Raw genomic sequence first — 27,402 nt, 5'->3', positions numbered from 1 at the left:
TTAGCCTTAGATCGTTGTGGGTCCAAGTCTCTGCATCCCCACTGATCAGCTCTTTGAAGAGGTTGTGGCGCTTATATGAGCGCTGCAGTCTCTTCATTGCTAATACAGGTTTAATTTCTGTTCGTACTTTCACAGGCTGATACTTTCGTAGCCGCTAAGCTAGGAATTGCAGCGTTGTCTCATTCAAGTGAAGGATAGGCCATCAATTTTAAAATCCCGCCATAATATATAGCTTTAATTATAACCGAACCTAAAATGAAGTTATAGCTGAATATTAGAGAATTACATCAGTTCCCTAATTTACTTATTTTGGAAACTACGTTTTTAGAATTGTTCCCATTATGAACAGGAATAATTCAACAGAACAGGACAGTGGAGGGCAAACTAAATTCCCTGGTGTTATGGTGAGTTTGACATATAGTATTAGTCCAGTTCATGCCAGAATAATATGAGCGCTTTTCTTACGCCTGTATTTTGGACGCAAATCCCAGCCCGACAGCGGGTCTGAACACCTTAGCCAACAGCTTCATTGGTCCGTATGATGCTGTCAATGTGGGTCATCAGACCCGCAGTCAGGCTGGGATTTGTGGCTGTTATACAGGCACAGAGATGCATCCATATTATGCTCATGTGAATTTGGCCTTAGTCAGAGTTATTTTTGGATGGAGACGTAAGATATTAAGACTTCAACAAACACAATAATTCTAGAATACACATAGCTCTTTCCAATTTTGTGTTTTTCTCAGCGTATTGATATCTCCGAAGACTTACCTGAACAGATGACTCCAGCATCCTCTCTATGAACGCAATTATGGGAGCCCCAACCCCCATGACGGCACAGCCATAAGTACTGTTCACTTCCTAAACACTGCAAATCATCTAGCAAAATGCTGCCAGAACCTTGTCCAAAATATGCTTCATGTAAAGCAGAAACGGCATATCCACAGTTCAGCTGTCTGCATACAACTTGTGCATCATTAATGTCCCAATCATCATCACATACTGTTCCCCATGTATTGTTGTAGTAGATCTCTACTCGTCCAGCACATGCGTGACTGCCATTCACAAGTCGCACAGAATGAATTTCTAAAAAAATATTAAAATGAAATACTCTTCTTAGAGTCATATTTCACATTTAATTAAAGAAAAAAAAAACATATCATGCAGAAGGAGTGTAACGTCTCATTGACTTTTTCTATCAGAAATCTTCATGTTTTATCTACAACTAATTTAAACTGAAGGAAATACAGGCATTCAGCTTTCCTGAAATGTTTGTTTTAGAAAATACCTATATTCCCAATAAAATAACAATTCTGGATCATCTTTTATTTTATAACTCTGCGTTATGGGAGTCTTGGAGGTGATCTATCCATACTTTTCTCGTGTCTGCTGAGCAAAACCCTAATTAAAGGAGTTGTCTCATTAAGTCAACCCATTTTCTAACAAAAGCCTGACCTGAAGATCAGCTGATCCCCCAGTGTACTGTTATTGCCGGGAGAAGCTGTGTATGGCCAGATTATGTATGTATGTATGTAGTATTACATGGCAGACAATCAAATGCAGGGTTGACCATTTAAAGGGAACCTGTAATATTAAAAATGCAGTCCAATTGGCAGGCAACAAGTTTTGGAGTAGGAGGAGTTCAGCAGATTTATTCTTTTGTGGAAAAAGATTCATTATAACGTGTAATTTATTGATGTAAATCCTTGCTCATTCTGGGCTTAGGAGTCCAGTGGGCGGCCCTACTCAGTAACAGACAGCTCTCATTGCATGTAAACATACAGAGAAGGCTGTCAATCACTGGACGCCTAAACATGGAAAGAGCAGAGGTTTAAATGAATAAAATACAAGTTGTATTTAATTACTCCAAACAAAACTACGTATATATCAATCCACTCAGCTCCTCCTACTCAAAACAAGCTGCCCGTGGATTGGACCTCATTTTAAACGTGATAGGTTCCATTCAACATATAGATAGGTCAGGGCAGCCTACACAAGCGCTACTTTTTGTCAGCTGATCTCCGCTCTGCCTTAACATGGGATATGGAAAGCGGTTGGCTTTAAGAGACGACCTTTTTTAACTATGTTGAGAAAAATTGTTCAATTGGACTCATTAGGCTGTGTTCACACGAAAAATTCCTCCTGCAAAAACTGCTCCAGACGTTTTTTGCACAGTGGTTGATAAAAACTCGTCAAAACACTCATCAAGGTGTTTTTTTACCCTTTCTGACTGATTGAAATGGAGTTTTGGAGGCGGAAACCGTCTCAAGAGGGGTCATGTCGCTTCTTTTTACCGCAACGCGTTTTTTTTACTCGCGGTAAAAAAACTCGTCCAACTCCCATTGAAATCAATGGGAGGCATTCTTGGGCGTTTTTTGACGAGTTTTGCGGAGCGGTTTCCACACCAAAAAACTCGTCAAAAAACTTTATGTGAACAGGGCCTTTATGTGAAAGGTGCACTTAAAATTTTCCACTGAAATCCTGACTGCATTGAAACTGAAAGTTTCCCTTTCCCACACTATCTTGTTTACATTCCCTAATCTTTGAGATAAGTTTTTAATAATATTTTATGCTTATACATGTTATTTGAGAAGTATTCTCTATGTTACCTGAAGAATTTGTAGCTATTGATTGGAAAGAGGCCCTAAAGCCTGACATCTGCACAGAGGAGTCACTTCTGAATGCAATGCTAATAGTATTGGAAGATGAAGAATAAGTAGAGTTTGGAGAGGTGCAGAGAGTGATCAGCTCAGAAGAGTTTCCAGGAAGCCCATCATAGATTTTTACCCAATCGTAAATACAGCCAGATGTAGACTCTAGTCTGAAAATAACAAAAGACAAAAACATAACGGGTCTATTTATGTTTTCGTATATTTGAGCAGTTTGTACAGATGGGACACATTTATAGAGAATACTAGGAAATACAGTATATTCTGTACACACACTTAACTATAAGGCTCTGAACACATTGGCATTTTCTTTCCATTATGTATAGGTAAGACAGCTTGCAGATCTAGTCAAAAACACATGAATCATGTTAGAGAACTGACAGACTCCATTATAAGCCAATAGAATCTGTCAGTATTCATTAGGATCCGTTTTAAATGGATCCATCATACTGGTCATGGTTCTGTGTGTGGAACAGGAGCAATGACGCTAGTATAACCAGAGCCTTACACTGTGATTGGATTTTAAAGGGGTTTAAGTGCACCTCTTAATAAATTAGTTGCATTTTACTACTAGGGACTTATGACTGAGTGTGAAACGCCAGTCTTAGTACATCATAATACGTCTTCCCCAATATGTTGTTGTAAAATGCACAGGCATCTGTTAGGACATAACTATGGTATGCTCTAACAGAGACTATTACTAGACAGGCCTTTCTTAGGCCCAGTGCTGTCCCGATTTCACAGTCAGCCCTGGCGTTTGTGTTTCAAGAACAAAAAAGTTTAGTTTATTTGTGAATTTACTCATAAGAAATAGACCCTAGTGGCAAAAGATGCTTCAAATTCAACTTTGCTTGTCCTTCGGGCCCAATATTGTGCTACTTCCCTGGGCCCATCAGAGGATCATCTGTTACTCAGGTGGGCCAATCTAACCCTGGCCATTGTCATGCTTCTGATTACATGAGCACAGTGGCAGTGCCCATGCAATCAATGTGCAGTAATAGTATGGCGACTGTCCTCTGATAATTCCTGTCTGTGCAATACTATTGCTGGTCCTCAAGTGCTTCCGGAGTTTGGATTACTATAGTATGAGATTATTGCTGTAAAGTGTCAGAAGATCATCCAGAGCTTGACAGATCCCAAGAAAACATGCACTGCTATTGTTTGGTTACACGGCAGCATTGGCTACCAGAGTTCCAATCTCCAAGGCATCATTTTATACATAGAATTAACTACAAATTGCAAATGACAAGGGTTATTTTATAGATAGATCCAGAATGAGGGTCTACAGCAATGTATTGTAATGTAATGTATATGACAGGACCAAAAAGTACCAATTATTCATCCAGCATTTTGCCAAAGGAAAAGCATAGGGATTAAATAGATTAAGTTTTCTATTCACTGTTGTAGTGCAGAGAGGCCATTTTGTTCTGCCTACTAAAAGATTTCCCACTATCTTATACTACCAAGCAAAGAAGCCAAGAAATTCCACTTAATCAAAGGATTACCATCATATAATCAACCCCAAGGGGGCTGCAACTTTGGAAATAGGCATATTGGGTCTTTTTTGCCTATAGGAACCAAAGACAATACAGTGTCATGTAAGAAAACAAAGCTGAGCTCTTTGTGGTATGGTCTGTTAGATTGTATTGATAAAGGAGGCCCATTAGTATGGTCCTCTAATGTATTTACAATAGGAAGCATGAAGTATAATACATAATTACTTATAAAAATAAACTTACTCAAAGTGTGTGAATGAGAGCTTCACATGGTAACCTACTAAAGTCTGGATTTCCCATATACAATGAGCATTAGGTGGATACAAGCTGGGAAAGAAGGGGCTTGTTATGACCCCAGAAAACTGAGTTATTCGACCTCCACAATTCGTAAAAGTGGCATCTGGAATATTCAAAATGAAAAGAATTAATGTCTCATAACTTAATTCCAAAATAAATATAAAAAATTTAATTAATAAAACACACCTGCTGACCAGTTGTTAACTGTGCTTCCAGGACCTGTTGCATTGAAAACAGATATGTTTAGGTGCAAATAATTAGACTATTCATGAACATTGACCATATAATAACTATTCTACAGTGCAAAATCTAAGTACATTATGAGAAATTATAGCTAAGTGCCAATTCACATGAACAAACATGAAACCTTCTAGTCCCAACAGAATACGTAACCCTTTAATGACCAGGGGCCTTGATGCCAACAGCTGTGCTACAGTAAAGGCTGGAAACACACTTATTTAGTTTAAAGAGGCTCTGTCACCACATTATAAGTGCCCTGTCTCCTATATAAGGCGATGGGCGCTGTAATGTAGGTGACAGTAATGCTTTTTATTTAATAAAACGATCTATTTTCACAACGTTAGGAGCGATTTTGGTTTATGCTAATGAGCTTTCTTAATGCCCAAGTGGGCGTATTTTTACTTTCGGCCAAGTGGGTGTTGTACAGAGGAGTGCATGACGCTGACCAATCGGCATCATGCACTCCTCTCCATTCATTTACACTGCACTAGCGATATAGTTATATCACTATGTGCAGCCTCATACACAAACCCTAACATTACTACAGTGTCCTGATAATGAATACACATGACCATCCAGCCTGGATGTCATGTGTACTCAGAATCCTGACACTTCTGAATCTTTTTTGTGAGATTCCGGCAAGTGAAATGAAATCTCGCGAGATTACGGAGCTAAACGAGATTTCGTTTCACTTGCCGGAATCTCACAAAAAAGATTCAGAAGTGTCAGGATTCTGAGTACACATGACGTCCAGGCTGGATGGTCATGTGTATTCATTATCAGGACACTGTAGTAATGTTAGGGCTTGTGTATGTAGCTGCACATAGTGATATAACTATATCGCTAGTGCAGTGTAAATGAATGGAGAGGAGTGCATGATGCTGATTGGTCAGCGTCATGCACTCCTCTGTACAACGCCCACTTGGTCGAAAGTAAAAATACGCCCACTTGGGCATTAAGAAAGATCATTAGCATAAACCAAAATCGCTCCAAACGTTGTGAAAATAGATAGTTTTATTAAATAAAAAGCATTACTGTCACCTACATTACAGCGCCGATCGCCTTATATAGGAGACAGGGCACTTATAATGTGGTGACAGAGCCTCTTTAACCCTTTCAAGACCGAGCTTATTTTGGCCTTCAGGACCATCCCCATTTTTTCAAATCTGACGTGTCAATTTATGTGGTAATAACTCTGGAATGCTTTTGCCTATCCAATCGATTCTGAGAATGTTTTCTCGTGACATATTGTACTTTATGTTAGTGGAAAAATTTGGTCACTAAATTCATTGCTTATTTGTGAAAAACACCAAAATTTAGAGAAAATTTGCAAAAATTATGATTTTTCTAATTTTAAATGTATCTACTTGTAAAATAGATTGTAATACCCCACAAAATAGTTACTATTTCACATATTCCATATGTCTACTTTATATTTGCATCGTTTTTTTGAACATTATTTTATTTTTCTAGGACGTTACAAGGCTTAGTACTTTAGCAGCAATTTCTCACATTTTCAAGAAAATTTCAAAAGGCTATTTTTACAGGGACCAGTTCTAAAGCGACTTTGAGGACCTTATGTATTAGATAGACCCCATACATCACCCAATATTAAAAATTGCACCCCTCAAAGTATTCAAAACAGCATTCAGAAGGTTTCTTAACCCTTTAGGCGTATCACAGGAATTAAAGCAAAGTAGAGGGGAAATTGACAAATTATTTTTTTTTTTGCTGCAATTCATTTGTAATACATTTTGTTCTGTAACACACAGTGGCGTAACTACCACAGTAGCAGCAGTAGCAGCTGCTACGGGGCCCGGGGCATGGGGGGGCCCGTGTCGCCTTGACAGTCAGGCACATTACATTATGTGCCAGGCATGGAGGCACGGGCCCCCTAATGCCTACTAGTAGCATCCTGTCCCTAACGTTACACTAGGAATCCGGGGGGGGGGGCCCGGTGACAGCCGTGGGGGGGGGTCCGGGGGCCCGGTGATATTCACTGTGCACTCCACTGATAGTCCGACTCCTCCTCCACACACAGTGGAATAGGACGGCGATACGTGGTAGGAGGAGCGCTAAGGCAGGGGAGAGGACAGGGGGCGGAGCTAAACGAATGGCGCGAGACATCGGGCGGAGGACAGTACAGTCAGGAGCCAGGACTGCCGGAGTACTTGCATCCCATATGATGGGCGGAGGACTCAGGACTGCCGGAGAACTAGCATCCCATAGGACGGGCGGAGGACAATCAGAGGACGGCCGGAGGACGTGCAGACTGCAGAGGACAGGTACATAAAATAAAAAAGTTCATGGGAGAAGGGAAAAGTTTTTAGGTAGAAAAATCTGCCTCATAATTCCTTCCGGAATTTTGAGGCATATTTTGAACACTTCCCACGTTTTTCGTTGCGTTTTTTTGTGACGTTTTTCGGCCATCGGGCCGTGGACAGAAAAACGCAGCAAAAAATGCATGGGAGGCGTCGGCGTCTTTTTCCCACGAGCAGTAAAACTGGCTCGCGGGAAAAAGAAGCGACATGCCCTATCTTTGGGCGTTAACACCTCTGACCTCCCATTGACTTCAATGGGAGGCAGAGAAAGCGTATTTCGCGGTGTTTTATGTCCGGCGGCGCTCAATGGCCGCGGGCAAAAATCGGCGTGCAGGCAGAGGAAAATCTGCCTCAAACTTCCAAACGGAATTTTGAGGCAGATATTCTTCCTGCAAAAAACTCAGTGTGAACATAGCCTAACGCTTCTTTTACCCGCAGGCGTTTTTTACTGCTCGCAGGAAAAATTTCATGGTTTTCAATGGGTGGCACTTTCCCCCTAACACCTATACTGAAGCCTTAAGGTCCTGTTCACACAGATTTTTTTGCAGACAGAAAAATCAGCCTAAAAATTCCTTCTGTAATTTTGAGTCAGATTTTCACATGCCTGCACGCCGTTTGCCGTATTTTTTGCTGCGTTTTTTGGAGGCGGACATTGAGCGCCGCAGGCAAATTTCTCTGCCTCTTATTGTCAATGGGAGGTCAGAGACGTAAACGCACGTAAACGCACGGAGATAGGGGCAAGTCGCTTGTTCCCGTGAGCGGTTTTAGCTCGCTCGCTGGAAAAGACACATCCGTTTCCGTCTGTTTTTTTACACGTTTTTCCGCGTCAAAAAGCATGCTGAAAAACTCAGTGAATTCCCCCTCAGGGTATGTGCACACACACTAATTACGGACGTAATACGGCCTTTTTTGCCCCGAATTACGTCCGAAAAAAGCGCCTCAATAGCGTTGACAAACATCTGCCCATTGAAAGCAAAGGGCTGACGTTTGTCTGTTCACACGAGGCGTATATTTACGCGCCGCTGTCAAATGACGGCGCGTAAATAGACGCCCGCGTCAAAGAAGTGACCTGTCACTTCTTGGGGCGTAATTGGAGCCGTTATTCATTGACTCCAATGAATAGCAGCGCCAATTACGCCCGTAATGGACGCGGCGTTCAAGCGCCTGCACATGCCGTTACGGCTGAAATTACGGGGATGTTTCTTCCTGAAAACATCCCCGTAATTTCAGCCGTTACGGACGCTGTCGTGTGAACATATCCTAACACATATACTGATGCCTGCCTGGCCCTGCCCTCTGCCAAGTTATATAACTTCAAACTTCACACACATTACATTAAAGAAAGGGGTCCTCTGGGCATTTTATATTGATGGCCCATCCTTAGGATAGACCATCAATATCAGATCAGTGGGGGTCCGTGATTGATGGGACCATAGCGTTCGTCTGACTTTTCCCAGTTAACAAGCACAACACCATACACACACACGGGGCGACTGTGCCTGGGATCGCATTCAAGTGAACGGGACTGAGCTGCAATCCCAGGCGCAGCTGCTACCGATGTGTACGGCATTGTGCCTGGTATACACTGAAGAGGCCAAGGCGACGAGTTCTACGGCCCCTCCAAAAAAGCTGATCGGCGGGTGTTCTGGGAGTTGGACCCCCGCCGATCTAATATTGATAACCTATCATAAAGATAGACCATCAATAAGAAATGTCCAGAGGACCCCTTTAACACCCTAATGACATGCCACGTAAATGTACGTAGCAGCCATCATGGGGAAGTATGGAACGAGCTGAGCGCACCCATACTCAGCAGGTCTCAGCTGTATATTGCAGCCCAGTGTCGCAGTGTAGCTATAGAGGTCGCAGTAGTCACAATTGCGACCTGGCCCCGAAGGCACTGGACCCGTAGAACTGATAAGTGTTCATTGTCGGGAAGGCGGGAGTTGTGGCGCCGTTGGTTCCCGGGAGGGGGGGGCCCCAGTCAAAAGTTTGCTATGGGGCCCAGTCTTCCCTAGTTACGCCCCTGGTAACACAGAAGGTTTTACCAGAGAAATGCAACTCAATATTTATTGCCCAGATTCTGCCGTTTTTAGAAATATCCCACATGTGGCCCTAGTATGATAATGGACTCAAATACCGGCCTCAGAAGCAAAGGAGCACCTAAAGGATTTTGTGGCCTCCTTTTTTTAGAATATATTTTAGGCATTATGTCAGGTTTGAAGAGGTCTTGTAGTGCCAAAACAGTGGAAATCCCCCAAAAGTGACACGGTTTTGGAAACTGCACACCTCAAGGAATTTTTCTAGGGGTATAGTTAGCATTTTGACCCCACAGTTTTTTTTGCCGAATTTAGTGGAATTAGGCCGTGAAAATGAAAATCTACTTTTTTCTGAAATCATAGAAATGTTTAATTTATACAATGAATAAAGGAGAAATATGACCCCAAAATTTGTAAAGCAATTTGTCCTGATTACAGCAATATGCCATATGTGGTAATAAACTGCTGTTTGGACCCATGGCAAGACTCAAAAGGGAAGGAACAATATTAAGCTTTTGGAGCTCGAATTTAGCTGGAATGGTTTTCGGGTGTCATGTCACATTTGCAAAGCCCCTGAGGTACCAAAACAGTGGAAACTTCCCAAAATTCCCTTTAGGGGACTAGAACGAGCGATCATTAGGTCGCTGGTACAATACACTGCAATACTAATGTATTACAGTATAATATCCTGTAACGATCGCTGTTCCTGTCCATCGCAGGATCGCGCTTTTAACACCCACCGTTAATTCACGTCGGCGCTGCACAGAGCCCAGCAAGCGCCGACGTGAATTTACAGTGGGCGGTTGGGAAGCGGTTAATATGTATCTCCTCCCTTAACTCTAGACCCAGTCTCTGCATTCATCCTGGTACAGATTTTCTTGTTGTGAAAGCGTAAAAGCAGATAGTGCTGGGGTACAACCAACAAAAGTAATTGGCTGAGGGTAATTATTGTGTGTTTGGGGTAAGGTACATTTTGTTTGACGGTAACTTATTAACTTCTGAGCACCTGACGGCCATACAAAATGTGTTCGTATCATGCAGGATGTCTAAAATTGGTGCATGTGGGGTCAGAGAGGTGTGCACTATGTTCACAGGATTTTAGTATCAGGGAACTGGTCATTTTAGTTCTCTATCACTGTCATGTCCCACAACTTGTTTCATTCGTTGACATGTATCTGTTATACTGCTATTATTGTGAGTTTGTGTTTTAATATTGGCCCTCTTGTGTGCCTGTACTCTAGCTGTGATGTATTAGTTCCTCCCCTCTCCCTGCTGGTAGCTGCCATCTTTTCATTCTTCATGTACTCTCTGTATATGCAGCAGCCTGGCAGCTATCACCCTTTTTTACCCACCGTACTGAGCATTTTACAAGAACTCAGCCAGGAATAAAGCACTGGCTCTTTCTACATGCCTTATGGTCGAGTTAATACTGTCTGACAAGACATTTCTCGGTGTGAGTACTGGTTTAATACAGATACAGGAAGGTCTCTCACAAGCCTTAGACTTCCAGCCAAGTTATTGAGTCAGAATAGTCACAGTCCAGGATTGGGCTGTCTGTGTGACAAGCATCATGTCGATGGCACTACATGTAGGACCGTGCAGTCCAAAAGAAGAGAGCACAGGAACTGTGTCGTTAGCCTCTTTAGTTAATTGGGGCCGGTGAGCAATTGCCTAGGTCCCCCATACCAGGGGCGTAGCTAGGGGGGGGGGGCAGGCGCAGCTCAGAGGGGGGCGCCAGCACCACCTCCTCCTGCACTATAATTGTACCTGTGTCGCAAGGACACAGGTACAATTAGAAGCAATGAATGACCGGGCACGTTTTGTGCCCGGCCATTCAGCGCCTTTCCACGAATGAAGCGACTGGTACCTTTTGTACCAGTGACGCTTCCGTCGATGAAAGGGAAAGTCATCCTGCCCAGCCAATCAGCGCCTTTCATAGACACTGCGTTCAACCCCCTCGAGACCTGCGCAGAAGAGAGCAGGTCTCAATGGCTGCCGGACGGCGTGGGAGCGGGAATAAGGTGAGTTTGAATTTATTTATTTATATTTTATTTTTTTTTTTAATTGTAATAGAAATGTGCGGCTGCATCTGCGGGGGGGGGGGGGGGACTTTGTCTACACGGGGGGGGCTTTATCTACAAGGGGGACTTTATCTACGGAGGGGGGGCTTTATCTATGGGGGTGTCTATCTACAGGGGGACTCTATCTACAGGGGGACTCTATCTACAGGGGGACTCTATCTACAGGGGGAATCTATCTACAGGGGGGCTATATCTACAGGGGGTGGGCTATATACAGGGGGACTATATCTACAGGGGAGCTATATCTACAGGGGGTGGGCTATATACAGGGGGACTATATCTACAGGGGGGCTATATACTGGGGTGGGCTATCTATGGAGCACCATATACATATAGCCCCCCCTGTAGATATAGCCCAGCCCTGTATATAGCCAAGCCCTGTATATAGCCCAGCCCTGTAGATATAGCCCACCCCTGTAGATATAGCCCACCCCTGTAGATATAGCCCCCCAGTAGATATAGCCCCCCTGGATATAGCCCACCCCTGTAGATACAGCCCACCCCTGTAGATATAGCCCAGCCCTGTATATAGCCCAGCCCTGTATATAGCCCAGCCCTGTAGATATAGCCCACACCTGTAGATATAGCCCACCACTGTAGATATAGCCCAGCCCTGTAGATATAGCCCACCCCTGTAGATATAGCCCACTCATAGCCCACCCCTGTAGATATAGCCCCCTGTAGATATAGCCCCCCTGGATATAGCCCACCCCTGTAGATATAGCCCACCCCTGTAGATATAGCCCAGCCCTGTGTATAGCCCAGTCCTGTATATAGTATCCCACAAATAGCTCCCCCTATAGTGCTCCACAGAAAGCCCACCCCTGTATATAGCCCCCTTATACATATAGTCCACCTCTGTATATAGTGCTCCACAGATAGCCCACCCTTGTATATAGTATATACAGGGGTGGGCTATCTGTGGAGCACTATATACAGGGGTGGACTATCTAGTGGAGCACTATATACAGGGGTGGACTATATGTACAAGGGGGATATATACAGGGGTGGGCTATCTGTGAAACACTATATACAGGAGTGGACTATATGTGGAGCACTATATACAGGGGTGGGCTATATCTACAGGGGGGCTACATACATGGTTGGGCTATATGTAGAGCACTATATACAGGGGTGGGCTATATCTACAGGGGGCTATAAACAGGGGTTGGCTATCTGTAGATCACTATAGGGGGAGTTATTTGTGGGGCACTATATACAGGGGTGGTCTATATGGGGGCACTATCTACAGGGGCTCTATGGCAGGCACTATCTACAGGGGGCTCTATGTCAGGCACTATCTACAGGGGGCACAGTGTGTGTGTGTGACACGGTGTATGGTGCTATTATAATTAGAGGTGCAGTGTATGGCGCTATTATATTTTGGGGCGTAGTGTGTGGTATAATGACAACTTTATATTTATTTATAGGTGCAGAAATGTTGGAAAAGTGAGAAGCTGAAGACATCTGAGCGGCAAACTGCAGAAATGGGCTGTGACCAGGAGAAGCCACCGGGAGAAAAAGAACTAGAATCTGAGACGTCACCGGTGAGTCACTTAATGTAAATGTTTATTCTGCCTCTAATCAGCACTGTAGTACTGTATGATCTGCAGCGAGATGATGGGTGGTATGATTATGATAGGATTTATTTCTTGTGAAAGAGCATCCCCAGCATATCCTTATCATTGTTTGGGCCATGCTGGGAGCTGTAGTTTTACGCCGTACACACCTATACGGCAGGGGTTGCACTAAATTGAGCTGTATTTGTGCTGGTGTTGTATATATGTAGTAAGCTTGCTTCTGGGGCTGTATATATGTGCTGAGCTTGGTTCTGGTGTTGTGTATAGAACTGTATTGCTTGTAAAATGTACAAATGTTTTTATGCTCGCGTTACATAAAAATAAATGACATGTCGATTGGTAGAGGAAAACAAACACAGCGACGGGGAAGGAGATGTCGGGAAAGAGGTTGGTGGGGGGGGGGCGCCAAACTGAATCTTTGTCCCGGGTGCTGGAGAACCTAGCTACGCCTTTGCCCATCCCCACAGGTAACCCCAGCTCAGGGGCATTGCTGGGGTCTTAAAAGATCAGGGGCACAAGCTCCGAGACATATATTTACCACTCCCCCTTCAAAAACTAACTATGTAACTATGTAAGCTCACATGCGTGTACTTTTTAGATTTATTGCTCTTATAAACTTTGCATGTATTTTTTTTTCATTCACCTCGGTGTGCCAATGCACACAGTCTTCTTTTTCTTCTCTTAGAAATACTTTTTGTATATGCTTTATACAGTGTGTGGTACTGAGCGTGTGTGGGAAATCGTTATTGCCTCGAGACGTCATATGTCGCATTATGAACTCCACTCATCGAGATATTATGCTCAAGATAGCCAGAGAAACTCCAGAGTTTTCATATGATGGCAATCAGAATCTTATTTTTCAGGATATATCTCCCATTACTATGAATAAACGCAGACAGCTAAAGCCTCTTACAGATGCTCCGAGGGTCAAAAATATCCTATATTGCTGGCTATTCCCTTTTGGGATTTCATTTTCCCTGAATGGCTTGATCAAAGTAATCAGAAGACCAGATGATCTTGTTCCCCTATATGAGGAAATTGCACTTGATCCACAATAACCTCTATCATGACTTCAGATGACAGATGTTGCATCTCTCCCGGATCCACCTAGATATGTCTCTAGCTACACCAGCTAAAGACAAGGCCACCGTAAGCAGACCAGATGACACTTAGTAGTGGAGAGGCTTGGTTTACCATTAACGCACTGTAGTACTTAAACTTTGCCTGTCTCTTCCTCGCACAAAATATTAGATTCTATAACTGGATGGTTATCTTTTTCCACAGATCACGGTATCCTTTGTGGTTCTGTACCTTGTTTTATACCATGGTTATTCCACGTTATAGGTTCTTACTGGATCTCGGACATGTAAGAGATTCAGCTCGAATCACAGTTGTTACAGTTTTTGAATGATTTAACTGTCCTGGTCTTCTGCTTACACATAGCAGATAGCTGGAATTTCGGTTATTATAATTGGGAGTTAGTAACCTTAGATCAGTTTTTGTGTACTTAAGAAATCCGTAAAAAGAAAGTTAGTTATTGTTGAACATGTCTAATATTAATGTTACCACGTTGAATGTAACAGGAATAAATTCCCCAACAAAAAGGTCTAGATTGTTTCAAATATTAAGGACCCAGTATGCCGATGTAGCCTTAATATAAGAGACCCATTTTATAGTTGGAAAACCCCCATCGCTCCCTACTTCTTATTTTTCTACATGGTATCACTCACAGCACCCCACATCGAAAAAGTGGGGTGTATCTATTGCAATTAGAAGATCCATCCCGTTCACTTTTATTTTGCAACTATCTGACCCAGAAGGGAGGTTCCTATTTATAAAAAGCCTAATAGTGGGTATACTAGTCACGATTGCAGGCATATATATACCCAATACCCAACAAATTCCTTGGATTATAGACACTATGGCACAATAACAACTCTTCCAGTCTGGAATATGTATTTTGGGAGGTGATCTCATTATAACCTTAGAACCTTTATTAGACACTTCTAAAGGTCACTCACAACAGTCCTAAAGAGGCCTGAGAGCCCTACATAGAACATTCTCAGATATGCTTTTTAGGGATGTTTGGAGATCCTTTTTTCTGTCTGGACGAGATTACACTTACTATTCTGCTCCTCGTAAATCCTATAAAATGATAGATTATTTGTTTGTTCGGTCCTCTCATCTTCCTCTGGTTGCAAGTGTGTCCATAGAACAGATTGTAGTTTCTGACCATGCGCCGTTCACTATGTCAATTGATATTACATCTCTACCGAAAAAAACATACAACTGCAGACTTAAAGAAACCCTAAAATAAAATAAGTATAGTCAGCTCAATTGTTAAATATTTTGAGGAAAATGTTGAATTCTGACTTCTCCATGGCGATAAAATGGGAAGCGCATAAGGCAGTTACACGGGGAGAGCTTATTTCATTAGGGTCAAGGGTAAAGAAAATGCATTGTAGAGCAATAGATGATATTTTGCACAAGATATTGCAACTTGAAGGTCAACATAAAAAAATCGACAAGTCAGGTTCAAGCTGAACTGTCAATACAGAGTGAACATTTGAAACAAATATTGAATCTTAAAGCTTCTAAGGCTTATGTATACGCTCAACATGCCTTGTATGTCCACAGTAATAGAGGGTCCAAACTTATGGCACTTCTAGCGAAAAAGAGACGGGAACAATTGCAAATAAAATCCATCAGGTCAGACAGAGGGGTTTTACTTAAGGAAACGACAGATATTGTAGATATTGTAGCCCCTATATAACCTTAGAGACCAGGTGTCGGGAGATTCCTCTGTTCAAAAAGAAACCTTGATACAGGACTTCTTAAATGATCTTCATTTGCCTACTCTCAATAGCACCCTGAAAGAGTCTCTGTCTCAACCATTCTCAATATTAGAACTAGAGAAAGTGTTAACAGATATACCCATGGGGAAAAGTCCAGGACCGGATGGTTTACCAGCGGTATATTACAAATGCTTTAAAGACCTCCTCCTTCCTCGTATGCTTAATACTTTCAATTTAATAACCACCTCCAGAGGCTTAACTCGACAAACTTTAGAGGCACATATTACAGTCCTTCTCAAAGAGGGTAGAGATGGAACCCTATGTGGAAATGACCACCCAATTTCGCTCCTCAATATTGATGCAAAGCTGTATGCTAAGCTTCTTGCAAATAGATCACAAATTTGGTTTACCTGATTTTGCCATTAAACAGATAATGGCATTATACACATGCCCTTCTGCCCGAATCCGAATCAATTGTACTCTCTCACCAAGTTTTAAAATATCCAACTGGACTAGACAGAGGTGTCCTCTTTCCCCTCTCCTTTTCGTTCTCACTATCGAGACGCTGATACAACACATTAGACAACACCCTCAGATCAGAGGTGTCAGCATAAGGAATTGTGAATACCAAACTGCTGCCTTCACTGATGATCTGTTAATAATATCCACAAACCCAGACGAATCCTTCCCAATGCTTTTCTGATATATTTGAACACTTGAAGACATTCTCTAATTTTAAAATAAGCTCGACAAAATCAGAAGCTCTTAACATCTCCTGCCCTAAATGCATGGTTTTGTTAGCACAAGCTAATTCCCCATTCACCTGGTCATCAGAGTATATGAAGTATTAGGTCTAAAAACCTCGCCCTCATCTGACTCTTGGTACTCTCTTAATAACATGCCCCTAATCACTAGTGTAGATAGGATTATGATCGACAGGAAAATCCTGTACATTTCATGGATAAGGAGATGCAATCTAATTAAGATGTTAATTATCCCTAAATTGACATACGTACTTCAGACAATGCCTATATTTCTACCTCAAATCTTTTTTCAGAGAGTTCATAGTAAAATGCTTAACTATATCTGGCATAACAAAGAACATCTCTTGTCCTTCAAGACCTTAACTCGCCCTAAACACCCGGGAGGTCTTAATCTTACTAATATTAAAGCTTTTTATCAAGCGATCCACTTGCATAGGATCAGAGACTGGCATAGAGACTCTCACATCAAATCATACCTGCCCATCGAGGAAGAAATCAGTGACACCTTATTGATACAAATGTTACTACGTGCCACTTGCTCCTATGGGGCCGTAACCCATGGGAATTTGATGACAAAGGCATCGATAGAAGTGTGGAAAAAATTATTCAAAGACATGAGCATCATTCCTTCTCCGCTACTTCAACTGAGTGATTTGATAGGTTTACATGTTTCTGGCCAAAACACCAAAACTGTCATGCAATCCAGGCTGAGAGAAAAGGTATTTGGGGAATGTTATCGAAACATGGGAATATTAATAGATTTTTGACGTGGTTTAAATCCTTGACCTCTACCTCGAATCCGGTTCCCAGACTCACCTACATACAAGAAGCTTAATTCATTAGATACAGATGTCCCAACAAAATATATAAATTCATGGGAAAAAGAACTGAACATTCAGCTCAGCCCCGTCGACGTACGTCAGGTCTATAGATCTAGTTGGGGTCCTTCTAGATGTGTAAAATTACAGGAAGCTTGCTATAATCTTGTGAGTCGATGGTATAAAATCCCTGTCTTACTCCATAAAATTGATAGCTCTATATCATCAGAGTGCTGGAAATGCCACAGAACCACTGGTACGCACACTTATATTTGGTGGGAGCGTAAATTGGTCAAAGCTTATTGACAAAAGGTAGAACGTATTCTTAAGCAATTGTGCCTGCAAGCCCCCAGCCTATCTCCGGCTATACTTTTTCGAAACATTTTGCAGGGTTCCATTGATTTCATAGGTCGAATCCTATGCAGTGGCATAATTATAGGGGTCGCAGCAGTTGCAATTGTGACTGGGGCCCCCGAAGCCAGAAGGGCCCGTGGCCCCCCGCACCACATCAATGAAAAGTTACTACAGTAACTGGGGCCTATGTAATAAACTACACGGACCCCTGTTACTATAGTAACTGACAGTACTTACCCCCCTCTTTCCTGAGCGCAGCGGAGGTTCTGACGTCAAAGCGCTGTGCACAGTGCATGACGTCACGACGCTATGTGCTGCGCACAACATCCCGACCCTCGGTGGAGTCAGGACCTCCGCTGTGGCCGAAGAGTAGGGCAAGATTAATATTACTGTCTGCTGAAGCTGATGGGTCAGGGTCCAACTCCTGGGACCCCCGCCAATCAGCCGTTTTAAAGGGGGTGCAGTGCTTTCCCTTCAGTCTGGTCACTTTCTAACACTGAATCGCCGACACGGACGTGTCAGTGATTCACAGTGTGAGCAAGTAAGGGAAATGAAGGCAAAGTAGCGCTCGTACGAGCACTGCACCCCCTTCTTAAACATCTGATTGTTGGGGGTCCCGGGAGTCAGACCCCAACCCATCAGCTATTGATGACCTATCCTTAGGATGGGCCATCAATGTTTTGGGGACTGGACAAATGTGGTAGGCTTAGATACAGGGCGCCAGAAGACAGTTACATAGTTAGTACGGTTGAAAAAAAGACAAATGTCCATCAAGACATATAGTATAAGATTACTGTCTGCTGGACTCAGGCTTAGATACAAGGTCCAACAAACATTATCACACATGCACATGGACCCTGTATCTAAGGCCCTGTTCACATCAGCGTGAGATCAATGGTGAGGGAAACGGAACCTGAGGTACACGATGGAAACCTCCGAACGGCTGCGGTGATGTGAACAGGCCCTTACTAATGTTTTTTTTGTGTTTTTGTTACTGGTTTGGTCATTGGACTACGTCGGATTCGAGGACTACTTCAATGATGGCTTTTTTTATTCTCAAAAAAATTGATAACGAGGGTTGTGTGTTTTTTTTTAAATTTCAATAAATCAATTTTTTCTATGTCTTTGAATTTGTTTTAAACGTTATCGCTACTGCCTTAGTAATGGCCGCTGACTGATTGACTGCGTCCTTTACTAAGGCGGGGCTTAGTGTTAGCCAGTGAAAAGGCTAACACTAACCCCCATTATTACCCTGGTACCCACCGCTACCAGGGGTGCCAGGAAGAGCAGGGTACGATCCAGTACCCGACCATCTGTAGTGATGGGCGGGCAAAGGGGCAGCCGTAGGCTGGTATTATTAGGCTGGGAAAGGCCAAAAACAGTGGCCCTTCCCACCCTGGTAATGCTAGGCTGCTGCTGTGTTGTATCTGGCTGGTTATGAAAAATGGGGGGAACCCCACGTCATTTAAAAAAAAAATATATATATTATAATTTGAAAGCACGATGTGGGGTTCCACCATTTTTATAACCAGCCAGATACAACACAGCAGACGAAGGCTATCATTACCAGGGTGGGAACGGTTTTTGGGCTTTCGCAGCCTGATAATAACAGCCTGCGGCCAGTGCCCCTCCGTCACTACAGATGGTAGGGTACTGGATCGTACCCGGATCTTACCGGTACCCCTGGTGGCGGTGGGTACTGGGGTAATAATGGGGGTTAGTGTTAGCCTCTTCATGTCTAACATTAAGCCCTGCCTTAGTAATGGACGTTGTCAATCAGCCAGCAGCCATTACTAAGGTGGTAGTAATAAAGTTTAAACAAAATACAAAGACATAGATAACATATTTTATTGAAATAAAAATCCCACACAACCCTCATTAACCATTTTCTTGAGAATAAAAAAAAACGCCGTTATCAAAGTAGTCCTGGAATCTGAATTAGTCCAACAACTAAACTTGTAAAAAAACACAAACAAACAAAAATAATTAGTAACAAATAAAAAAGCATAACAATTATTATTCTTACCTTTCCTGGTCCAGCGCTGGAGTCGTAATGTCGTTGAGCTGGGCCCTATATCTAATCCTATCTTGTGTGATACTCTCTGCTGAGCCGCTGTATATAATTCTATCATGTGTGATACTGTCTGCTGAGCTGCTGTATCTAATCCTATCCATATAGTAAAAAGAAAAGCAGCACAAAAATGAGAAAAATCTCTATGATAGTGTGTGTGTGTGTGTGTGTGTGTGTGTGTGTGTATGTGTGTGTGTGTGTGTGTGTGCAAGCCTCAGGACCTTAACCTCCAGCACCACATATAGATATCCAGAAGATAGGCAGCACTCCACACAAATTTGTCAGTTAAAATAGTTTTATTCACCCATAAAAAGTGTGACGTTTCAGCCCCGATGTGGGCCTTTCTCAAGCTTTTACATGACATAGTTTTTCTATAGAAATTAACTTACAGTGTACTTACTATTTGAAATCTGTGTTGTAAAAGTAGACCCTCCTGAAAAACAAAAAATGTAGACTTGTCAATATGTTACCAAGTACATTACAAACTATGAAGGATCTGTTCACATTTGCATTGTAAGCTCCACAAATTCAGTCAGGTTTAACATGAAGAATAGGGCTCCATGTGTTATTCTTACCATCAAACGACAGAAGCCTTGACAGAAACTGATGGACTCCATTATAAGTCAATCTGGTATGACGGATCTGGCACTGCATCATGGCTTGCATTATAAACTGAAGCCATGATGCAAATATAAACAGTCTAATAAATATACATGTATTTTTTTTCAACTTTATATCAACTGTAACAATATTGCTTTGGAGAATAGAGATTTTAAACAATAAAAAATATTTTCTATATTTTTTTCTTTATATCTGCAAACATTACACAGAAATATTGCACTGAATTTTAGGTAAAGTAATCCTATCTCCACCTTGGAACACTATTTTACAGTTTACATGGTAGGCGATCAGAAGTTAAGTAACTTTGTTAACACACTCATTACTTATTTTGCACTGATCATGTATTACAGCCCGTATTTTAGTTCAGTGCTGCATTCATAATTCTTAAAACTTCAGACCTTCAATCTCCCAGCATTACTTGCTTATTCAGTGGCTGAACAGAGATTGCTCTGGTGATGTGCATTCTTGGAAGGGTAGGCTTAAATTAATTGACCTAATGCATTATGGGAGTTCAGCTTAACAAGTCTCTTTCTGTAAATAAGTTTGATGATTATTTACAGCCAGCAGAACTGTGAATGCGGCTCTGAACTTGAATTCAGGATCAGTACAAGATATGTAATGCAATACATTACCAAAGACCATGAAAAAACATCCTTTAATACCTTTATCATCTCTTATTCTGATTGCACCCTTGTAGATAACAAACGGAAAGCATTTTTGAAATTACATTTGTTTTGTCATATTTCCCAAGTCCCAACCTTCCATATGCTATAGTTGAAATGTTGTATGAGCCTGGCTATATGAGAAATTAAGGGATAGTTCTACCACTCAGTAAACCACAGCAGTTTGTCAGATTTAAATAAAATATATCATTAAAATATTTATTAGGGCTCTTGTGGGATATTTATTGTCATTGATATTGACTATACTTTTAGATGAGAACTATACCTTTTAGAAGTGGTTAGTATGTCAGCAGTATTTTTTATCTAGTTAAACAGGCTTGCGTTTTTGAAAGGAAAATACCTTATATTACTCACAATACTGATTTGGTCAAAACATAACTTGTAAAATTGATAACTGAATACATTTTAAGAAGCCATTACACATACATTCTCAAGATCAAAAGAGTACAGAAATGTACAGCCCAAAAAGTCAACAAGAATAAAGGTAATAAAAAAAATAACATTTTGTTCCTTTATGGCTCGGTAAAATAAATGTATGGTTTGATTTCACAGACATGGGTATAGATGTTGTGTGTGTGTGTGAAGGTGTGTCAAGAACTTTTTAAAATCGGCAGCAAGGCAGGGAATGGTGTAAAATAATAAACTGGCAGATACTGATCCGATAATGTGGCCACAGCACTGAGGCCCCATTCTCCAAAGCTCTAGTCCCGGAAGCTCTTGTAGCGGTCAGATGCTGTTCAACAGTTCATTTGCGGCAGCATCACCACTAAGGCCAGCGATTGACTGGAATGGCACGTAATCTATGAACGGTACATGACCGCTGTAAGAGCTTATGGGACCGGAGGTGTTGGGCATTTTAAACACACCGCTTGTCTCAGTCATGCGAGTTGCATGACTGAGAAAAAGATGTTTAATTCCCCTGGCACGCTGATAGCAAGTGCCACTAAGGCGGGACTTAATGTGCAAGTGCTCCTGCAGCTTGTCCAGTAAAAAATAAGCCCTCACACCGCGAAAAATTACAGAAAAATAAAAAAGTTAGAGCTCTCAGAATATGGCAACACCAACAATTTTTTTTAATTGTTTTTTTTCTTTGTAAAAGTAATAAAAAATCAAAAAACAATATAACTTTGATATCGCCATAATCGTATTGACCAGCAGAATAAAGTTGTCAAAACAATGGAGGAATTGCATTTTTTTTCCTATTCCACACCACAATTTTTCCCCTCCCGCAAAAAAATAAGTTTTCACACCACTCCATTGACAGAAAAATAAAAAAGTTATGACTCTTTGAAGGCAGGGAGTGAAAAAAAAACCCCCGAAAAATTGCTTGGTCGTCAAGGGGTTAAAAAGTCCCGGATAAACTCTTTAAAACGAAATATGATGACATTTACATTGTAATCATAAAGGTTCCACATGGCCGACTTATTTGTCCTACCTATCCAGGCATAAAATAGTTTTGACCTCTATAATAAAATAAAACTGTACTTTTCAATTATATGATATATACTGTATGCTGTGTTCTTTCACTATATATTGGTGCTGATATTTTTGGGGTTTATATGCAATTTTTATATAAAGTATATCCTTCTAAGATTTTAATAATGTAATAATTTCTGAATGTATGTCAATATTTTCCAATGAATTGATATTGTTACAGTGATAACTGAGATAATACATCACCTGCTTTCTTTCATTGAGTTTAATTTAGCACACAGTTCCACAATATAAAACAATTACAATTTAGAGCTGCATAAGTATCAGATTAAAGTAAAATCTTGATGACTGTCCACAGTCCATTCATTACCTGAAACGAGTAGAGAAATAACAAGAAGGAATAGCATCTGTACGACAGTCCCCATTGTGTTCCACAGAACTATAGTGGATGTGCATTTGACTTTTATACAGGCAGGAAGATATATGGTCCCATATAATGATAACACAATCTGCCACACCTTTTCTGGAATGAGGTCAATGAATTATCTTCCAAGAATAACTAAGCTACTATAAAGTATGATTTGCAAATCAGTTGTAAATATGGATTTGCAATACTGGACTTTAACCTGATTAAAAGCAATATACACAATAGTTTTTTAATTTATTATTCATGCTTAATATTTGACGTAATCAACAAGGCATAAAACAAATTATTTATTACTAGTAAATATTTGTGTGACTGCAGTGAATAGTGCATCTTCAAAAGCTATGATCATTTACTGTATTGCCTATTAAAAGCACAGTGGAAGTGCCCCTTATTGGCATTGCATGTACTCCATAGGTACACATACTACAGGTTGAGAACCTAGGTTCTAGTGCATCTAGAGAATGCAACAAAAACATAGCAAAAATGTTCAACAATGCAATGTGTTAGGCCCCATACACACGACCGTAGATTTCATCCATAATTACAGAACCATTAATTTATATCGCCCACGGACACCTTCCCGTATGTTTATGGAAAGGTATCCGTGCTGTAGAAAGGCTCCGCAAAAGATTGGACATGTCCTATTTTTTGATTTTTACGGACCGTGCTCCCATACTTTATAAGGGCGCACAGCCCGCAGCTATCAGCGGCCGGCCGTGCCTTTAATCACGGACCGTGTGCTTTAGGCCCCATGCACACGACCGTAGTGTTTTTCACTGACCGCAAATATTGTCCCATAGTCATCTGAAAGTCATCTGCAAGTCATCCACATATCTGGCATGCTGTCCGCAAACACGGTCCGTAGTGCATCCGCATTTAAGGATCCGTATAGAAAAAAGGGAGCCTACAAATGATGTCACCAATATGACCCAACCCCTTGAAAAGGTCACATGATCAATCAGGCACCATTTTCTTGGGGAATCCCCTGCCCTTGCATAGCAACGCTTCCGTAATTTCGGACAACTACTGATGCACATTCGTAGACGTCCGCAATTTTTCATGCACCCATAGACTTCTGTGGGGCGAGTCCATGCCTCGATTGTGGACAAGAATAGGACATGTTCTATATTTTGCAGATCATACAGAAAGGTAGGTGTCTGTAGCCTAAAGAAATGAAGGGGTGCGCAGATTATCCAAAATTACGAATCCATAATTACAGATAAAAACTACGGTCATGTGCATGGGGCCTTAACCTCTTCTCGACCGCCCACTGTCTTTTGACGACAGGTGGTGCAAATCCAGAATCTACAGACATCGCTCTAGATTCTGGACTTGCACCAAAGTCTAATGAGCGCACCAGTAGGCACTTATTCTTTATTTTACTCTCTTTTTTAAAAGAAGCTCCTGTACCTAGAGAAATTTAGTGAATACAGCTGGAATCGGAGCTGTCCCCAGATGTTTAACCCTTTGATCAACATAGTCCGTGACCACGACATGACCAAACAGGACTCACAACCGGGTTTTCAGTGATGCGATCGGAGACTGGGGTAACCCTCTGCAGTAAGCCCTAGGTATCTAGAGAGGACCGCAGAGCGTTCTGTTCAGTATGCTTCAGTGTGCTGTGTCATAGTGACACAGTGTAATGTATTAACATGCAGGAGCAGGGGCGCAGCTAAAGGTTCACGGGCCCCGATGCAAAAGTTCTAATTGGGCCCCCTCCCCCGCAAACTTCTCATGGCCGACGGCCCGCATCGCTGGGTCTCTTAAGTGACCCAACAATGCAGCACTAGCCGCCAGGGGCGTCACTAAGGGCTTAAAATGTCAGAGGAAATATACCCAATATATATACCCCCCAAAAAATATGTGTGTGTATAGGAAACAGCATATCTATAGCACTACGACCCTATAAACTATGGATAGGATTAGATACAGTGGCTCAGCAGACATTATCACACATGATTTGATTAGATACACAGCTCAGCAGATAGTATCACACATGATAGGATTAGATACAGGGCCCAGCTTGCTGACATTGCGGCTCCAGCGCTGGACCTAGGAAAGGTAAGAATAATAATTGTTTTGCTTTTTAATGTGTTACTAATTATTTTCTTGTGTTTTTTTCCAGGTTCGGTTGTTGGACTACGTCGGATTCAAGGACTACTTCAATGACAGCGTTTTCTTATTGTCAATAAAATGGTTAATGAGGGTTGTGTGTGTGTTTTTATTTCAATAAAATATTTTTTCTATGTCCTAGTATTTTTTTAAACTTTATTGTTACCGCCTTAGTAATAGACGGTAGCTGATTGACAACCTCCATTACTAAGGCGGGGCTTAATGTTATGCCGGTGCAGAGGTTAACACTAACCCCCATTATTACCCCGTTACCCACAGCCACCAGGGATGCCGGGAAGAGCCGGGTACGATCCAGTACCCGACCATCTGTAGTGATTGGCGGCACCGGGGCGGCCGCAGGCTGGTATTATAAAAATAGAGGCCCTCCCCACCCTGGTAATGCTAGGCTGCTGCTGCTGTGTTGTATCTGGCTGGTTATGAAAATTGGGGGGGACACCACATCATTCTTTCCAATTATTATTATTTTTTTTTACATGACGTGGGGTCCCCCACATTTTTCATAACCAGCCAGATACAATAAAGCAGCAGTAGCCTAGCATTACCAGGGTGGAAAGGGCCACTGTTTCTGGCCTGTCCCACCCTGATAATACCAGCCTGCGGCCGCCCCGGTGGCCGACCATCACTACAGATGGTCGGGTACTGGATCGTACCCGGCTCTTCCCGGCATCCCTGGTGGCGGTGGGTACCGGGGTAATAATGGGGGTTAGTGTTAACCTCTGCACCGGCTAACACTAAGCCCCGCCTTAGTAATGGATGCTGTCACTCAGTCAGCTGCCATTACTAAGGCAGTAGTAATATAGTTAAAAAAAAACCACAAAGACATAGAAAAAATATTTTAATGAAATTTAAAAAAAAAACACACAACCCTCATTAACCATTTTATTGATAATAAAAAAAGCAGTCATCGAAGTAGTCCTCGAATACGACGTAGTCCAATGACCGAACCTGTAAATAAAACACAAACACAACAAAAACGATTAGTAACACATGTGGTAGGCTTAGATACAGGGCCCATGTGTGATACTGTCTGTCAAGGTAGGCTTAGATACAGGGTCCAGCAGACAGTTTCACATATGGGCCCTGTATCTAAGCTTACCATTTGGTTATGTAAGATGCTTAGATACAGGGCCCCAGCAGACAGTAATGTTATACAGTATAAGATTACGGTCTGCTGGGGCCGTGTATATAAGCCTACCGTATGGTAGGCTTATATACAGGGCCCATCAGACAGGATCACACATGGGCCATGTATCTAAGCCTACCATGTGATTGGCTTAGATACAGGGCCCAGCAGACAGCATCACACAATCTGTGATCCTGTCTCATGGGCCCTCTAAGCCTGCTACATCGTAGGCTTAAAGGGGTTGTCCAGTCCCTAAACATTGATGGCCTATCCTCAGGATAGGCCATCAATAGCTGATGGCTCAGGGTCCGTCTCCTGGGACCCGCCAATCAGCTGTTTTCAAGGGGCCGCAGCGCTCGTACGACAGCTGCTTCCCCTTCATTTCACTTACTCGCTCACACTGTGAATCACTGACGGATTCAGTGTGAGCAAGTGACCGGAATGAAAGGGAAGCAGCTGCCGTACGAGTGCTGCGGCCCATTCAAAACAGATGATTGGCTGGCTCCCGGGAGTCGGACCCCGTCAATCAGCTTCAGCAGACAGGGTTATTAATCTTACCCTCCTCTTCAACCGCAATGGATGTCCTGACTCTATCCAGGATCACGATGTTGTGCGCGGCGCATATCGTTGTGACGTCAGGATCTCTGCTGCGCTCCGGAAGCAGGAAGGTAAGTACTGTAGTTACTATAGTAACAGTTTCCCGTGGCCCCTAGTTACTATAGTAACTTTTTATTGATGTGGTGTGGGGGGGCCGCGGCCCCCTGGCTTTGGGGCCCGGTCGCAATTGCAAACGCTGCGACCCCTATAGCTACACCACTATACAGGAGTGTATATATATTCCTGCATGTATGTAAGTGCCTATGTAATGTAAATATGTGCCTGTGTGTGTATATACATATACATATATATATACATATATATATGGGTATGTGAGTGCTTGTCTATTTACTGTATATATGCCTATGTGCTGTATCATGTGTCTGTGTGTGTATATATGTGCATATGTGCTACATATATGTGCCTAAGTGTATATAGTATTGTATATATGTGCCTGTGTATTCAGATATTTTTTTGTGTGGTTTTTGTCATGATTTTCACAACATATTTCATATAACATATGTGAAGACTCCTTAAAATTGTGGGGAGGGCAACAAAACAGAATTAAGGAAAGGGCGCCATCCAACCTGGCCATAAATATAGAGAAGTCCTTCAAAGTCGTTGAATTTGTAGGCAAAGCCTTCATGACATTGAACTGCTTACATACACCTATAGTGTACGTAGTAAATTCAGGTTTTTTGTTTTTTTTAATTCACCCTTTTGAGCACATAGGTACTACACTACAGGTATACATGCACTATTACATTTTTACTAACCAAGTTTTTACCATTGTAGTTTATTTTGTACCTGTGGTTCCTTCTTGTGACTTCTACATATTTTTCACTGACATTTCAGGTGA

General features: G+C 42.0%; 1 protein-coding gene across 1 annotated transcript in view; it reads right to left on the bottom strand.

Annotated features, from left to right (window-relative positions):
• The window catches only part of LOC142760534 (scavenger receptor cysteine-rich domain-containing protein DMBT1-like), an 88,212-nt gene extending 71,904 nt beyond the window's left edge, over window positions 1-16,308 (bottom strand). Inside the window, exons 1-6 of the mRNA XM_075863728.1 lie at window positions 16,192-16,308; window positions 14,076-14,229; window positions 4,649-4,681; window positions 4,409-4,565; window positions 2,610-2,821; window positions 772-1,086 (exon numbers count right to left, since the gene is read on the bottom strand). Coding sequence (XP_075719843.1) covers window positions 772-1,086; window positions 2,610-2,821; window positions 4,409-4,565; window positions 4,649-4,681; window positions 14,076-14,229; window positions 16,192-16,308 — 988 coding nt within the window. The remainder of the gene's footprint in view (window positions 1-771; window positions 1,087-2,609; window positions 2,822-4,408; window positions 4,566-4,648; window positions 4,682-14,075; window positions 14,230-16,191) is intronic.
• Window positions 16,309-27,402: the final 11,094 nt, after the last annotated feature.

The sequence above is a fragment of the Rhinoderma darwinii genome, chromosome 4, assembly GCF_050947455.1.
Source record: "Rhinoderma darwinii isolate aRhiDar2 chromosome 4, aRhiDar2.hap1, whole genome shotgun sequence".
Taxonomy (NCBI): Eukaryota; Metazoa; Chordata; class Amphibia; order Anura; family Rhinodermatidae; genus Rhinoderma; species Rhinoderma darwinii.
Note: the sequence above shows the minus strand (reverse complement) of the source record. Positions and strands in the feature narration are given on the sequence as shown.